We start from the raw sequence: 16,731 nt of genomic DNA, 5'->3' as shown, positions 1-16,731 counted from the left end.
ACTGATATTTAAAAACTCATAAGCAACAAAGTATTCTGCCAATTCTCTCAGAAAAACAGGAATCTGAAAATTATTATATTAAAACTTAATTTTAAAAGTATTTATAATCCTCCTTACCCTATTGTCTTTACTGGTAAAACTGATTAAGGAAATACTTATCCTGCAACTGCAATTGTATTTATGTTTATAAGCAGATCACGTTACATCTTTCCAGGTTTTAACATTTTTTAATGATGCTTGAAGAAGTGTCATGAATAAACTCTTAAAAGCCTACAATGACTAAATAGCAATAGCACTATTCAAAAATAATGTATGTCTCACATGAAACAGTTAAAACGCTTAGTCCATGAATGGAGTCTGTGTGGTTAAGATCCTTGACGGCAATTCCATTTTAGATTAGATCTATTTGGAGGGCTATTAACCTAGATTGCTTGTTTATGAAAGGAAATTATGTCCGTTTTCTCCAGCTCTTATCAGGACGAAGCACCCAACATAATATTTCCCAGACCAAATGCATATGATTTATGGGGTCAGGTATCTACAAAATTATTCACCAGATTACTAAGGTGAGTGCCTCAGCCCTCTTGTAAGCAGAATGCTCAGAACCACACAAATCATCTCAAAGTTCTCATTTGTACTGTGGTTTGGAAAAGGCAGGAAACAAAAGTCACTTTCAAACAGCTGGGAGACTTCTAACCTTCTCCAAACCCAAGTGTAAATTGTGCCAATGTCCTGCCTCACTCCCAAGCAATCTGCAGGTGTCAGAAGACTAAAGAGAAGGGATAGGATTAGTGCCAACAGCAAATAATGGCAGGCTAGTAAGCCAAACCAATATTTATACTCTTGAATGTAGCTACCCTCTGGATATTCTGAGTCATCACATGCACTAGTTTAAACAGAAGAGTTAATTAATCCAAACTAAATTATAATTCCAATTTAAGCAAAAATCAGCATGCATCAGCTTACATGGTTTCCATTTTCTCCATGCATCAGCTACATGGTTTCCCATTAATTCCACCAGACTATTTTTCATTTGTTTTATACTTGTTTGAACTTGGCATGCTTTTTTTTAAAAGGATATTAAAATAATTCTAGTTCCACATACAAATCCTGTCCTCAAGTGTAAGTTTCAACCTTTTCCATAGGACTATGATTTGAACTTGCCTTCCAAACTAAGACTACAAACCATGGCTTGATTCTTGCAAGCAAAAGCACAGTTTGCCTGTTCAGATATAGCAGCAAACTATGGTTTGCCACAATCAGGAAGAGAGGGAATTACCGTGTACAAAGGGGAAAAAAAGGAGAAGACACATTAAACTAGAGGGTCATTCCAGCTCTCTCTCACATACACATCTCTTGAAGAATATCACATTACACTGAGCAGGGACAAACCCATCAAAAAGATTAATTATAACCCCTATTTCAATATAATGCCATCAGAGGAAAAAATGGAAGGAGTTATTTCTTCTAACTTCTTCATGTACTAATTCTACTGCATTTGTTTTATAACAGTGCCATGGAAATGGTAACCATGTGAGTCTGTGTTGGGCTCTTCTCTTTGAGGGAAAAAAAAGAAGAAAATGGGTTCAAATGGCTCTTTGAGTGTTTAAGGTTGCCGACCCCTGTGCTAGATGAATCTTTGGTTTGATCCAGTAGGGCGGGTTTCCCCCCCCCTTCCCTTCATCTACCACTATGGTCCTCCATAAACTGGTTCCTTCTTGCATTTAGGATTATCCAGGTGAAATCAGTATGTGGGTTTTGTGACAGTAATAGCCATTGCTTTTCAGTCCAGAAGTGGGTGAAAGCTAACCAGTCTATCAAGCATTTTGGGATTCTTTTAGACAAGAGCACTATTAAAGTGTAAGTTAATTCCATTACTTTCAGCAACCTCGACAACAGAAGAAATTTACTTTCAAGGAAGACCATAAATCTGTTCAAGTCACCCCAAGGTCTGTAACGAACTAGAGCAAAAGCCTTGGACAAAGTGAATAAATAAGTCAGGCACACAAAATCCCAAGTTATAAGTTAAGATTATTGCTTAAACACTGACCCAGAATAAGATAAACGAGTTGCATAACATGCTGCTTCTAGGAGGCTGAACATTAATATCTTGCTTAAGGTATGTTTTGATTGAAACCATTTTCAAACAGAAAGATGGTTATTTATATACCTTCAGCAATTCCTCCAGCTGCTAAATGTTGAGTTGACAAAAGAAACAGTACTGTTCATGCTTTCTGCCTGCAAACATTTGATCTATTTTCTACACTCAGGATAGGCAACACACACCTGCTGAGCGGTTTCTGTCAAAGTTTTTAAAAATGATACTGTTCATGTTACCAGATTTCAGCAATGAAATTGGGACTAAGGGGCCCTCATTATCCATTTTGGACAAGACTTCAACAGACATCATAAAGGTCCAGAATATAATGGAATCATAGAGTTGGAAGGGATCCACAAGGTCTTTTAGTCCAACCCCCTGCCTGTAGCAGGAAATCCTCATATAGTATCTCCAGAAGGTGCTTGTTGAGCCTCTGCTTCAAGATCTCCAGTGAGGTCAAATCCATCCTTGGATTCACCTTGGAGGGTGCATTACCTCCCTTGGTAATTGGTTCCACTGCCAAACCACCCTTACCAACAAGGATTTCTTCCCAATATCCATCTGGAATCTCCTCTCTTCCAGTCTGAACACATTTGATCTATTTCTACTCTCAGAGGCAGTTCAGAACAAATTTGTTCCTTCTTCCATATGACAGCCCTCCAGGTATTTCAAGAGAGTGCTATTGTATTCTCTTCTTCAGCCTAAACATACCAAGTTCCCTCAACCTTTTCTCATAGGGCTTGTTCTCCAGACCTGTGATCATCCTCATCGCTCTTCTCTGAACCCATTCCAGTTTGGTTGGGTTCACAGATCTCAGATCAATAGAGCCAGGCGAATGCCTACTGATTACTTCTAGTACTAGTGTAGTCACCAACATGAGCCAGGGTCTACACATTCGAAACTAGACCAAGGCCTAACAATGGGCTATCAGATCCTCAGTAGTCACCACCCCACTGCAGTTGACTAGGTAGTAGAGCATAGTATACAAGTCCCCATCTCTCCAGGCCTCAGCCTGCTCCAAGGCTTGGGCACAAATAGGAATGTCTTGGCCACTCCAGATAATAAGAAGTGTAGTTTCATGTGTAGAGGTGAGCACACACACACAGGCATGCACACCAGGGCCTTGGAGAAGGGTGCAGGCTGTGAAATGTAGTTCACATTATCTCAGAGCAAAGATAAGACTCAATACATAAAAGTACACTTCCCACAATGTCATGAGGCAATGGAAGCAATGTAATCCCAACTAAAATTTATCAGAATCCCAAGCTTCCATTCAACAATAGTTTCTGCATCTTACTGTACTTCATGTTGCACTGTACAAAGAAGCACTACAATGAGAAAGGACTACTTTGACTGGAACCTGTGCCATACCAGAAAAAAAAAAGTTGCCCAAGATATGTGAACTGCATATTTAGGAGATAAAAACAGCTGTCAACTTGCTAGGTGTATTTTGCATACCTTCAGATAAAGCTTACGTTTTAAATTTTATGCTTTAAAAGAATTACTACTTTGAAGGCACTTGAAGGCACAATCTATGTTTTCATATTCTCTGTATATTCTATTATACAGGTATCTCTGCACTTACATGGTCTTGACTTACACATTTTTCAAATTCAAAATGTATACCAAAAGTCTAATCTACATGTACAATTTTTGAAATAAACGTGATCAATGTACTCCAAAAACCTCTACAGTTGAGATGTTTGCCCGCTTTGCTTAGCACTACCAAAGCTGTGCTGAAATGCAATAAATTAGCTACTAAAGAAGAAAGAGCAACCCCATTTGATGTTGGCAGCTTCCTGTGGGGGGGGAGGTCTCCTCTAAAGCCAGAAGATTAAAAAAAAGATAAATAAAATGCATTCAGAGTTGCTGCCTACCATTTTAATCACTGCTTTCTCAGCCATCAACATCTGCAGGCTCCCTCTCCCACTCTCAGTAACTTTCCCCCTCAACTATCCCTCTACACCATCTCAAGGAAGCAGAAGCCACATAAAGTCCAATCCTATCCTTTACTCAAAGCAAATCCCACTCAGTTATGCGTTTTTAATATACACTCTGATTTTCGGGAACATAAACCCTGCATAAATCAAGAGGTGCCTGTACTGAAGAAAACATGCGTAAACATAATAATTGTTAGCCACCTATATGCATGGCAGTAAGCTGGGATATAAATCCAAAAATAAATATATCTTTTACTAAGAGCCTCCTCTTCAGTTAGAATAAAAAGGTGACCTACATTATGGACAAAACTATCATGTAGTAGGGGAAGCATTTTAGCTATTCTTAAATACTCAAACTTTATATTCTGTACAAGTATGTCAGCCTAATTATTTACTGAAGAAAAATAATAATCCAAGGTTACCTTTCAGTGAATCATTTTCAGCTCTCATTATGTCAATTAGTGAGTTCTCCAGTGAATGCATATCAAAAGTTCTTGTGCGATCCTGCAAGTAAACACAAACATCAGTTTAAATCAAGAATACTACAAAATGGTAAGTAAAAAGCTTCAACTGAGTTAGATTTCAAATAAAAACGAAATAACTGTATCTTTACAAAAAACCTATAGTAATGGTCAAAGTCCCAGATAATGGTTGGGAAACCTCTGTAGCTATAGCATTGACTGAAATAGGGTTTAGATTGATTACTCTCTTAGTTTAGCAATCTAGTTAGTAATCTAGTTAGTAATCTAGTTTAGTAATCTACTAAACCACTAAATCTTAGTTTAGTGGTTTAGTGAGGCCACTGGAAGCCACTTACAAGTATCTGACATATAGTTTGGTATTTTTTTTAACATACACTACTAATGAAACAATTTTAAGATGCTATTATTTAATATGCAACTAGACACTTATTGCAATGCTCTTTAGTTTGACAGTCATTAAGGCAAATTAAAACACACTGACACATAGCAGGTGACCTTACAAATATCGTGCATATTTTAGAGAGCTTTCTTGCATATAAATCCCATCATTTATTAGAATTATTTAAATTATAATATTAATAATCCTAATTCTATGATATATTGGAGGCTCTCTGACGGTAGTAACAAAGTTTTGAAATTCCTTCTAGGGAGGCCTGGTAGTCAATATTATTTGTCTTTATACGTCAAGTGAAAATATTTTTATTTCATTAGGCATTTTCATTCTTTTCCAAGAGCTACAATTTTATTGCAGCTAGATACAGTGTATATAGTTGTGTCGCTCGGGGGGTGCGGACTGCAGCAGTAATGCAACACTACTAGTGACCAAAATAGCTAAAATTGCATTGTGTAGGAATACCACCATCGTGTTATATACATTCAATATGGAATTTATAGCAGAATGCAATGAAAAAACTAGAGTGAAATATCTCCACTCTATCAAAAGTTATGGCCAAAAAACCAGAAAACAAAAATGCAACTGTCTTATGTAACAAAAGTTTAATTCAAAACAGACCAATGAGACCGATTTTGGAATTTTCGATTTTGAAGCATCAGTGAGATGTTATGATGCAGCATGGAACCAAAAAGGTGTTAGTAAGGCAACACCCTTGATGGGGTGACACCACTAGTGACCAAAATTGCTAAAATCATGGTTTGTAGGAATAATACCATCATGCATCATGTATGTATCAATTGATGCATAATTTCATGCAGAGTGCAGTGAAACTAACCACACTGAAATATGTGTTCTATCAAAAGGTATAGCCAAAAAAATCAGTGGGGTTGTGAAAACGGTACATCACAATGCCAACTGCCCGAGTCATTGACCCACCCACTGCATGGGAGGAGGTCCATCATGGGGGTGATGCACTGTCCTCCTGCACCAGGTGATGTTAATCTTAGTGATGCCAATGATTGTATACGCCAATTGTGTGAATTTTCTGTAGTGTATTTAATGACACTGTACCTGATACCAATTGAGCATTCCTACTCCAAAATGCTCCAAAATCCTAAATTTTTCTAATGCTGATGTGACACCATAAGTGAAATTCCACATTGACCTCATGTGACTGGTCATAGTCAAAGCTTTATTTCAAGTACAAAACTAAAAATTATTATATAAAATTACCTTCAGGCTATGTGTATAAAGTATATATGAAACAAATGAATTTTGTGTTTAGACTTTGGTCCCAACACCAAGATCTCATTATGTATATGCAAATATTCCAAAATCTAAAAAAATTCAAAGTCTGAAAAAATTCAAAATCCAAAACACTTCTGGTTCCAAACATTTTAGATAAGGGATATTCAACTGTATTTTAAAATATTAAAGCAAATTACCTAAGCATATTCAGGTTGGAAATTTTAAAGATATATGAACAAATGAAGAGACTCAAAAACCATCACTGTTTAGAAAGTTGGATCATAATGCTAGCATATCTACTTCAAGGCTTTGTTTGCCACAGTTAATCAGTCTGACCCTTTAAATCCGGATTAAAGACCACATAGAAGGGTAACCTCAAGCTTCAGTGCAAGCAGTTTTATAAAGAATTATACTTAAGCACAATTATAAATACAGTACAGAACTGCAGAATTAGCATATATTTCCATGCATTCAAATTTATATAAACCATATATAAATAGCATATAAATAGTAAACTATCCTATGCTAAGTGAGTAAGGTTCTCACCAAGCTAAGTTTCCAATACATTCTTTTCATCTTGCTGACTGATGTATCTTTCCCTGTTGACTCTATCAAACGGGTCACATTTGTACTTTTTCATAAAAGAATTCTTTTTAAATCTGAAGCTTTTAAAATATTATTCTGAAAAACCTTCAGGACAGTAACTACAGTGCTCTAACATCTAAACCAAAAGGGCTCATCCGTTTATTGGAAATAGCAACTATACCTTTAATATGGCACTGCAATACAGAATGTCAATTACCAGGTACTATACAGTTAATCAGTAGTTTCAAATGCTGCACAATAAAAAACTGCAAGTCTTGGAATTCTATTTACCGCAAATATTGGTATTCGAAATTGCCTAGTGTTCCAGATAACAAGATTACATTGCACTCTTTGAAATTTAATTCAGCATAGTTAGACCACATTGGAATTTCCATAAATATTTAACTGAGACAAGATTGTTCGCATTGTATACATTATCATTTTGTCATCTCAGCCCAACTGTAACACTTATTAATCATTTTTCCTTCATAATAGTCAAAGCGACCTTTTAGTATATACTTTTATGATTCACTGTTTCTTAAACAAATGCTCAAAGATCAGACTCAATATATCTTCCAAATTTACCTCTTCTCTGTATCTGTTAAAATATGTTTTATGTTTCATTAACCCAATACAGCTTTGATAAACAGGACTAAGTTGCTTCCCTAAATTATAATTGTACTTAGTTCCATCCATAGATTCGTTTAATGTTGTAACATCTACAGACATTTTGCTATTAATATTTTTCCAGAAGAGTGTGAGTCCAGGAAATCCAACAAATTTTATGGTCCTATTGCTTTGTTAGCCACCTTGGGCTCATTCTGAGGAAGGGCAGGATATAAATAGCACACACACATACATATAAATATGCAACCCCTGAAGCTGGCTTTTCCCATACACAGAATACAGTTCTATGCTAAAGTACGGGGTGCCCAAACCCCAGCCTGGGGGCCACTTGCAGCCCTCTGGGGCTCCCAATCCAGCCCTCGGGAAGCCCCCGGTCTCCAATGAGCCTCTGGCCCTCCCAAGACTTGCTGGAGCTCTTGCTGGCCTGATGCAACTGCTCTCAGAGTGACGACTGTTTGACCTTTCACCTGAGCTGTTGGACAAGGGCTCCCTCTACTACTTGCTGTTTCACATCTGTGATGCAGTAGTGACAGTGAAGGAAAGGCTTTTAAAGGCCCAGAGCTACTACAAGATCTTCATTCATCCATATAAGTTCCATCTCTAATTCATTTACGCAAATTTATTCAAAATTTTGAATGTAAATTATTTTTTTTTCCCCAACAGTGTCAGAGAGATGATGTGGCTCTCCTGCCAAAATGTCTGGACACCCTTGCTATAGTAGGTGGTTTTATATTTAATATCTTGTTCTTTTTAAAGCTGAGAGCAACATAAAATACATATGCCACTTTGCTCACCTATCTAAAAGCATAGGAAGCACATTTTTGCCCAAAAGGGAAGAGTATCATGAATTTACCCACGACGAGATTAACAACGAAGTATATTTTTAACTATACACACAAGCTTTGTTAGCAGTTCTCCCTATGCTTGATATCAACTTGTAAATTTCCAAGTTAAGTAGAGACATGCATGTTTACTAGTTGAGTAAATGTAGGAAATGCTTTTGGCAGACAAAAGCAAAACTCTTCTTTAAAAGACCAGGGTGCTGTGAGGGCCTATTACAGTTGCAATCTATAAACATACACACACCATCATACACACACTTGGTAGGCAATAAGTTTTCATAGCATTTTAAGAAAGGAGGTACTGTATCTGCTTACAAAATGTTGCCAAATGATAGAAACTGTTTTTACTATAACATTAATCCATTCATTTTGTTATTAATTGTATCCCAAATCAATCAACTGTCTCTGCAAGATCAGAGCACAGAAGTGATCCTGGGAAACAACCTAGCAGACTCACAGGCAAGTGTGAAATTAAAGTACTCCCTCACAACTATTCTTAGGATTACAGCATTAGACATTCATCAGAAACAATCTACCTGGTGGGCATCAGAAAGATTAGGCTCTTCTCTTCTTGCAAATGCCAACTTTTAAACATCTAGGTTCATCATTTTTTAACTCAATGTCTACAATATTCCTGAAACTGAATATTTGTTCTAAATGTTCCTTTAGCTGAAATCTAAATTGCTTCAGGTCACCTCTGCCCTTACGTTCATCTGTAATATAAAATCAAAGAACAGTTTCTTGCTGATCCCAAATTTAACAAGGGCAGGTGTCTGCTATATAGTTTTCTGTTATAATCTGACCTTTTCCATCCTGAAAAAGATGTCCTCAATGTGACTTGCATCACAATAAAATGCAATAAAAATAAACTTAATAAAAAACAACAAACTACTATGAGCACAATGTTAAAACAATATAACTAATAAAATGCATTAGAGTAGCTCACCCATAACTGACAAATTATATAACACCCATCTCCTGGAGACTCCCAAGCATTCCTCAGAAGAGATGCATAACTATATTCAGAATAATTTACAGTGACCAGAGTTAACTACGTGGGCAGAAGGAACAATGTTTTCATTGAGGAAGTGATGGTTTTGGCTTAACTACCTTGCTCAGCATTCTGTTTTCAACACCATAATTTCAGTTACCGTATTTTTCGCTCCATAAGACGCACTTTTTCCACCCCAAAAAGTGGTGGGGGGGGAAGTGTGTGCGTCTTATGGAGCGAATACTGCAAAATAAAAAACAAAAAAAATAAATAAAAACAAAAAAAAACACTCCACCCTGGCCCCGCCCCCGGGGCAGTCAGAGGCTGAGCTCGCTGGGGGGGCTCCTGCAGAGGCTGAGCTGGCTGGCGCATGTCTACTCAGAAGTAAGTCTCAGAATCAGTGGGGCTCACTCCCAGGAAAGCACGGGTGGGGTGGCAGTCTCGCTGCCCAATCCTGTGCATGCCTACTCTGAAGTAAGTCCCATTAGAGTCAGGGGGGCTTACTCCCAGGAAAGCCTCTCTCTCCCCCCCCCAAGCCTGCAGCATCACAGCCTCTCTTTCCCCCCACCCCAAGCCTGGAGCATCACATCCTCTCTCCCCCCAAACCTGGAGCATCACAGCCTCTCTCTCCCCCCCCCCAAAGCCTGGAGCATCACAACCTCTCCCCCCCCCCAAGCCTGGAGCATCACCTCTGCAACACAAACACTTTCCTCCCTCTCTCACACACACAAGCTGCCCCCTTCTCTTACACACACAGATGCTCTGCCCCCCCCACACTCACACAGCAGGGGAGGGGCGCTTTCACTCACCTCATCCAGCATCTGAATGTAAGCCCCCTCCCCCATTACAAAGAAAAAACTGTCTCCTTGGTCAGAATGCCAGTGTTTGCTTATTGCACAAGCCCCAGGTAAGGCTCGGTTCTCACCATAAATCCAGAGGTTTGTTGTGTCTTGAGAATTCAAGTTGTGGTTGGACTTTCCACTTGTTCATTTGTATTGGAATCACGGAAGAACTGGCGAGGAGGTAGATGTGGTGTCAGCACTGGCCCCTTTAAGGGTAAGGCCTGGGTATCCAGCAGAGTGTGCTGCACAGCTGCAGCCACTGGAAGGCAATAGGGTCCTCAGGGATATAAGGAGTACCTGAGGCAGAAAGGGTTGTGGGTTTTGAAGGAGTGCAGTTTGGAGGTAGGAGAGGAGACTGACTGGGTTTATTGAATTTGGAATCTGACTGTGGATTGTGACTGGACTTGGATACCCTGACGGATTTGACTAACCTACCTGGAACCTGACCTTGGACTGTAATTTGGCTTATTGGCTCTGGACTCTGATTTGGCAACTCTAATTGATGGGACTAATTTACTTGGCATCTATGGACTAGAACTGGACTCACTTTTGCTTGCTGCACTGGTGAGTTGCACAAGGGGGACTGATCAGCCTTAAGTGGGCACGAGGCCCAGTGGATTGGAATTTGGCAGAACATCATTGTAGCAGAAAGATAATGTGATCCCCTATTTGTGTGCACCTGCTTTTGTGAGCTTCAAAAATTCTGACTCTAGCGATGATGAGTTCTTGGGGTTTCCAGAAAACTAGAGTACTCAAACCTTTAAGTCTCTCCATTTGTTAATGACAGTGATAATGGTTCTTAATGCCACTGTTGACTGCTGTTCACTTTACATGGTTCAAATGTTATTCTGTTATAGTTTAATATTTTATTACACTATTTGGTTCAGAATATTTTTTTCCTGTTTTCCTCCTCTAAAAACTAGGTGCGTCTTATGGTCAGGTGCGTCTTATGGAGCGAAAAATAGGTAACTTTAAGGTATCTAGATAAAATTGGGCTCACCAGTAGACACAATTCTACATTACAACCCTGAATATCAGTTCAAATTCAGCCGTTTCTTCTTGTTGAATATTTAATAGCATGCATCTCACCTGCAGAAGTACATGGTGGTCCATTTTTACAAACACTGAATTAGATCCTAATCTTCAACTGATCCAAAAGCAACAGTAAGTTTTGATTGGTATAAGACAATTCAGTATTCATACCATTACCACCAGCTGCATCAGTTGCTCATATGTTTGAAGGCATGATTCAAGGTGCTGATATTACTTTTACAATCCTAAGGCTGCACTCCTACACACACTTACCTGGGAGTAAGTCTCATTTAACTCAGTGGGACTTACTACTGAGTAAACATGCATAGGATTGGGTTGTTAATGGCTCAGGACTGAAGTATCTGAAGGGAACAATTTCTCCACATGAATCTGCTCATCTAGAAGGATCTTTTAGGTCAGTGGTTCTCAACTTTTTAGAGGCCCTAGAGACTGCTGCCTGTCTTATAAAAGCCAAGGTATGGCTATAATAGTGATTGGGCAGCAGTGCTCCCCCACCCCAAGTAGCAGCTTGTTTAGCTCTTGAGGCACACAGCCTAATCTGCTCTGTTTCACAAACCACCAAATATGGGGTCATGATCCACTGGTGGGTCCCAAACCCACAGATTGAGAACTTCTGCTTTAGGGAGTCTCTCTTGTGGGTTCCAGAGGTTTGGGTGGCAGTGATGCCATCAGCAGGCTCTCTCAGTGGTGGCACTGCAGAATTTTGTACCCTATGAGGTGAAGCTAGTGCCTTCCTTGCCAAACTCCAAGAACCGCCTCAAGACATTTCTATTCCAACATGCATTTGCAGGCCTACTACAAGTGTTTCTTCACTCCATCTCATTTTGTAATTGTTTTCTTAACTTGTTTAAATTTGTTGTGTTCTGTTACTTTGAGTTTATCTGGTTGTTGTAAGTCGCCTTGAATTTTAAGAAAGGCAGAGTAGAAATCTTTTAAATAATGCTTAAATGCTGCTGTTTTCAAATTCTCTGGGAGTTTGAAAAGCGCAGTAATTTCTTGCAAGGGAGGGGAGGGAGGTAGCGGGGTGGGGGAAGGTAGCAATGCGATCCCCAGGATCGCACCACTCAGGGGGCTTCAGGGACTGGGATGCACTCACCAGTCCCTGCAGCAAAGTCCTGGGGCTGTGGGGAGGCCTGTGCAACCTGCTCTTCAAACCTGCCCTGGTTTGAAGTGAAAGTAGTGATCAAACTCCACTTCCACAAAACAGAAGTGGAGCGCGATCCCTCTAATTTCACTTCGAACCAGCTGGAGAGATCTGCAGACACTCACACAGGGCTCCCCGCACCCCAGGAAGGCTGCTGCAAGGACTGATGAGTACATCCCAGTCCCTGCAGCCCCATTAGCGATGCAATCCTGGGATTGTGTCACTGCCTTTCCCCTGCCCCCACCCCTTAAGGAGGCAGAGGCCAGGGCCCTCTGGCTGGGGCGTCGCAACACCCCAGTCTGAATACCACTGCTTAAATGCATGAACTTGAAATTCACTGGTTCCAGTCTTCAACCAGTCATGCTGAACTCACTGGTGGATTTTTTTTTCCTTTCAATCTCAGATCAGCAGAAGGGTTTTACAATACTGCCCTTCCTGGTAATGTTACTTTGAGCACATAAAATCTCATAATACCAAGTACTAAATTCTGGTCTTGAAGGCTGCATTTGTGTCCTCCCCGTATTCCAGGAAGAATGTCCAGGCATGTCTGCTACAGTTCTGTGATAGAAGCCACGCCTGCTTAACATCCCCATTACATGAGAGGCACAGCTCCCTGTGAGCCAGGATCTGATACAGAGAAGACTAGAGTTGAACAGTACAGCAGTGCCTTGTGTGAAAGTTGCATAAAGATGTGACAAGTAAGGAAATGAAGGGCACAGAATCTTGAATGTTAGATCATTCTTTCAACTCCCATTTTCTAGCAAGCATGATCCACCAGAAATTGCCTTCTGGAATCTCTTTGTGCCTTTAACTGGAGCATTCAAAGCCCTTGACAACCAAAATCCAATGCTTCCCAGCACAACATTAGATATTTAAATACTATATTACAGTGATATAGGCATATTCTATACCCACAAAGAAGCTGCTCTTCAAGAACCTTCAATCAGCTCTTTCAAATTTAAGAGTTCAAAGGTTAAGAATTCTTCACAAGAGTATGCTGTTGGTACATGCATATTATTTTTCTACATTTCCTCTAAACATTCTCAGGTTAAATCCCCCAATTGCTTGTTGAACTTGGGGAAGTACTAAAAACAGTTTGAAGATTCTGTAGTCACAATCTCAAATCTGGTAGGCACTATAAACTATATGCTTGGTCCTCAAAGATCAGCCTATACTAAAAAAAGGGGGGGGGGAGAATGCTAAGAATCCATTTTATGGCAAAACACAGAAAAAGGAAAAGCAGACAAAATAAGGCCCTGCTATTATAAGAGCCAACTTAAAATTAACAAACAACTATCCCTCCCTTTCCCTTTCCCCCCTCATGCTCTCATAGGAGATATAAAAATATTACATTGTATGAGACTTTTTGGGGTAAGTTTGCAATGATGTTAAATACTTTTATGGACATGCAAAAAGAATACGCATAAGACAATATTCCAGAATCACATACAAGCAAATATTTGGAAATGTTCAAGAGTAAACAGAGTTAAGTGTGTGTTGCTATGGGGTCTTAACAGAAATATGACAGGGCCCATTTGCACTTAAAAGTGAATTCATACCAAGAAAACAAGTAAATGAACACCAGTTCTCACAGGTCTGTAAAAGAATAGTCTAACCCTGTATTCAGTGGGCTCCAAATTCAGAAGTAAGGAACAGTGAGAAACGGAAAGCCTGTTAAACACAAGTGTCTACTAACATCTAAATCTATTAATCAAGGAGCCTACACAGCCTCCATCTTCTGACCCAATCATGGATTTAACATAGGTAAGGCATAGTCTCTCAGACACAGTTCGAATCAACATAAAAAAAAGATACCTAAAGGCTGCTGTGAGGATGACCAAGGAAGACTGCAAAGCATGGTCTCCCTTCGAAGTGCCATGTATAACTAAGCAGATTCAAGTGGGTGCTCATTTTACGCTTTATTTTAATAAGAATGCTGACTTCCTCCTCTCCAGGTATACGAAATAGTAATGATGCTCAGATTAATTGGTCAGCAGAAACTCATGCCTGTGATGTCATTGATAGCATTATTAGTATGGTTTTTATTTAGCATGATAGATGCTGATGGTCGGGTGCCATCTATTCTACTGGACCCGACAATATTTGCAAGTTTCTACTGTTGCCTCTCTAAACAAGGAAAAACAAGCACACATAACTAAATCCACAAACAAAAAAGAAATGCCAGTTTTGGTCTTGTCACATCTCAACAACATAAGCCAGCTACTAAACTGGCATTCACATTTAGAATGGCTCTGTAGTACATAACCTCGTAAGTACATAGCTCTGAATGTAGCTCATTCAGTACATAACCTACAGTAGATATTCTAAGCAATGGGGCTAAGTGAGTTTGACCAGTCCAAGAAGCTGCTACCAAGAGATAACGACTTCTTACTGGTCTCTTACCCAGTCTCAAACTCATATAGCGAGCAAAAAAATGCAGGTTGCCTGACGTGTTCTTCTACCTGACAGAAAGGTAACGGGATGAAACACTTCCCTATTTTACATAGGTTTTACGATTTCCCACTGTTCCTACTTTCTAGCTTTGGAGCCCAATGGTTCAATGTCGATCTATATTCTTTTCTCATTCCTTTTCTTTTGATCTCCTCATACCTAGAGTTTTGATTTTGTCATTTCCACCTATGGAAAGATTCAGCCTATTTTCCTGGTTTAGGATGGCTAAACAGTTATGGACACCATCCTTATAAAGACTTCTAAACATTCCCCATAGAATGAACTCATTTTTCCAGGTGGATCCTTTGTATTTAAACAACATCCTGAAATTAAGGCTTGAATGGTTTTCTCTAGAAAAAAATGCCTTCAGTTGTCAAAGCTTGTGGGGAACTCACTGCCAAATAGAAATATAATTAACTATATACCCCCTATTATTCTTACTAAGACCTACTACACATATTTAGCAAAGGATGAAGTCATGCATTCTAGAGCAGGTGAATCTTATTCTGCAAGTTCTGAACAGAATCCACATGTTTTCAGACATAGTAAACACGCATCCAGGAGTCACAGCCACATTGATGGCTGAGCGCTACTGCATGTATTCAGACACTTTAATACTTTCCAACTGTCACAGAAGAGCTGTGGGGTGGAAATCTGGGGACCTGGCTACATTTGCTCTAGAAACAAGTTTCAGTATGCACAGGAAACTTTGAATTCTTGTGTGAGCCTAAATATGACGACGCTAATTTTCTGCATGATTTTCTATATTTAAAAGATTTTAGAGAAAGGAGTAGTTTTCTGTATTTCTGTATCTAGTTGCCAATGCTACATGGGTGGGTAGATCAGGGTGCCAAAGACTTTTCCAGTTGTCCATCCCATCCTGTCCCTTCCACCCTGTTTTGCCCCTCCCTGCCCCCATTCTGCTCACCTGTCACTGCTCAGCTGTCCCTCCCCTCCCCCAATCTTTCACCCCTTCCCCCTTTGCAAGGGGGCCTAAAAAATTCCTCTCAGGGGCCCTGCAGTGATTATCACCTCCATTCTTTCCCTCTTGCTGGGGCTCCTGGTGAAGGCAGGGATTGCTGCCTCCTAGTGAAGCCTAAGTACCTGGAGAGAGACTGATTGCCTCTGTGTGCATTACAAAAGGTCAGCAAGGCAAAGGGACTTTTTAAAAAATTGATTTGCTTTAGTGCATTTTTTGCCATCCACATGAGTTCTGGGAACAGATCCCTCAAGTATAAAGAGACACAACATGTAATCAGAATGAGAATATTGCCCCTAATATTTAGAACAGAACATGTCTACCATGCACCTGTTAAGAGTCATTCAGGGTTAGGAACACATGATTTGGTCCAATTTCCAGTATGACCAATCAAACAGATCTCAATTAACTGGGAAAGACTTTAGAAAGCTGTTAATTAGAGCAGACAATACCAGGCTTACTGGGTCAAATATCTCATTAAGTCATTTCTGCCCAACACTGCATATACGCAACAGTCATCAAATGTGTATACCTGTGGGCTGGGCAGAAGTAGCTTATATGTTCAGTCTAAGATAGTATAATAGCAAGAGGGCTGTACCATGTGGAATGTCTGAATCTATTTTGGTTTTACTCCTTTTTATACGAATAAAATATATTGTGTGCCTTTGGACAAATCAGTGAATCTATTACTGGTGGAAACTGAAGCCAGTTTGAGTTCAAGGTTTCTGGAAATGGATACCTTGAACTCAAACTGGCTTCAATTTCCAGAAACCTTGAACTCAAACTGGCTTCAGTCTTAAAGGACTCTTTATACCAAGGTTACAGATACCTAAGTTACAAAAAACAAAGCATTCTGTCAATAATAAAGAGTGTGTGTATTTTTTCATGCATTTCCTTCACATAACAGTGGAATCCTCAAATACATACAAATGCCCTTCCTATTTGAAAGACTGGACACTTATTATTAATTACAATAAACCCCTCCCCCCCAAAAAAAAAACTAATGAGAGGTATGACTGTCCTGGTCATGTACATGAATGAATTTCAAGTGCATA

At 39.5% G+C, this 16,731-nt stretch overlaps 1 protein-coding gene across 1 annotated transcript in view; it reads right to left on the bottom strand.

The window, feature by feature from the left end:
• The window catches only part of CPEB4 (cytoplasmic polyadenylation element binding protein 4), a 72,377-nt gene that overhangs the window by 43,281 nt on the left and 12,365 nt on the right, over positions 1-16,731 (bottom strand). The window contains exon 3 of the mRNA XM_066614437.1: positions 4,461-4,542. Coding sequence (XP_066470534.1) covers positions 4,461-4,542 — 82 coding nt within the window. The remainder of the gene's footprint in view (positions 1-4,460; positions 4,543-16,731) is intronic.

Source organism: Tiliqua scincoides, chromosome 2 (assembly GCF_035046505.1).
Source record: "Tiliqua scincoides isolate rTilSci1 chromosome 2, rTilSci1.hap2, whole genome shotgun sequence".
Taxonomy (NCBI): domain Eukaryota; kingdom Metazoa; phylum Chordata; class Lepidosauria; order Squamata; family Scincidae; genus Tiliqua; species Tiliqua scincoides.
The sequence above is the reverse complement of the archived record's forward strand: the minus strand, read 5'-3'. Positions and strand labels throughout refer to the sequence as shown.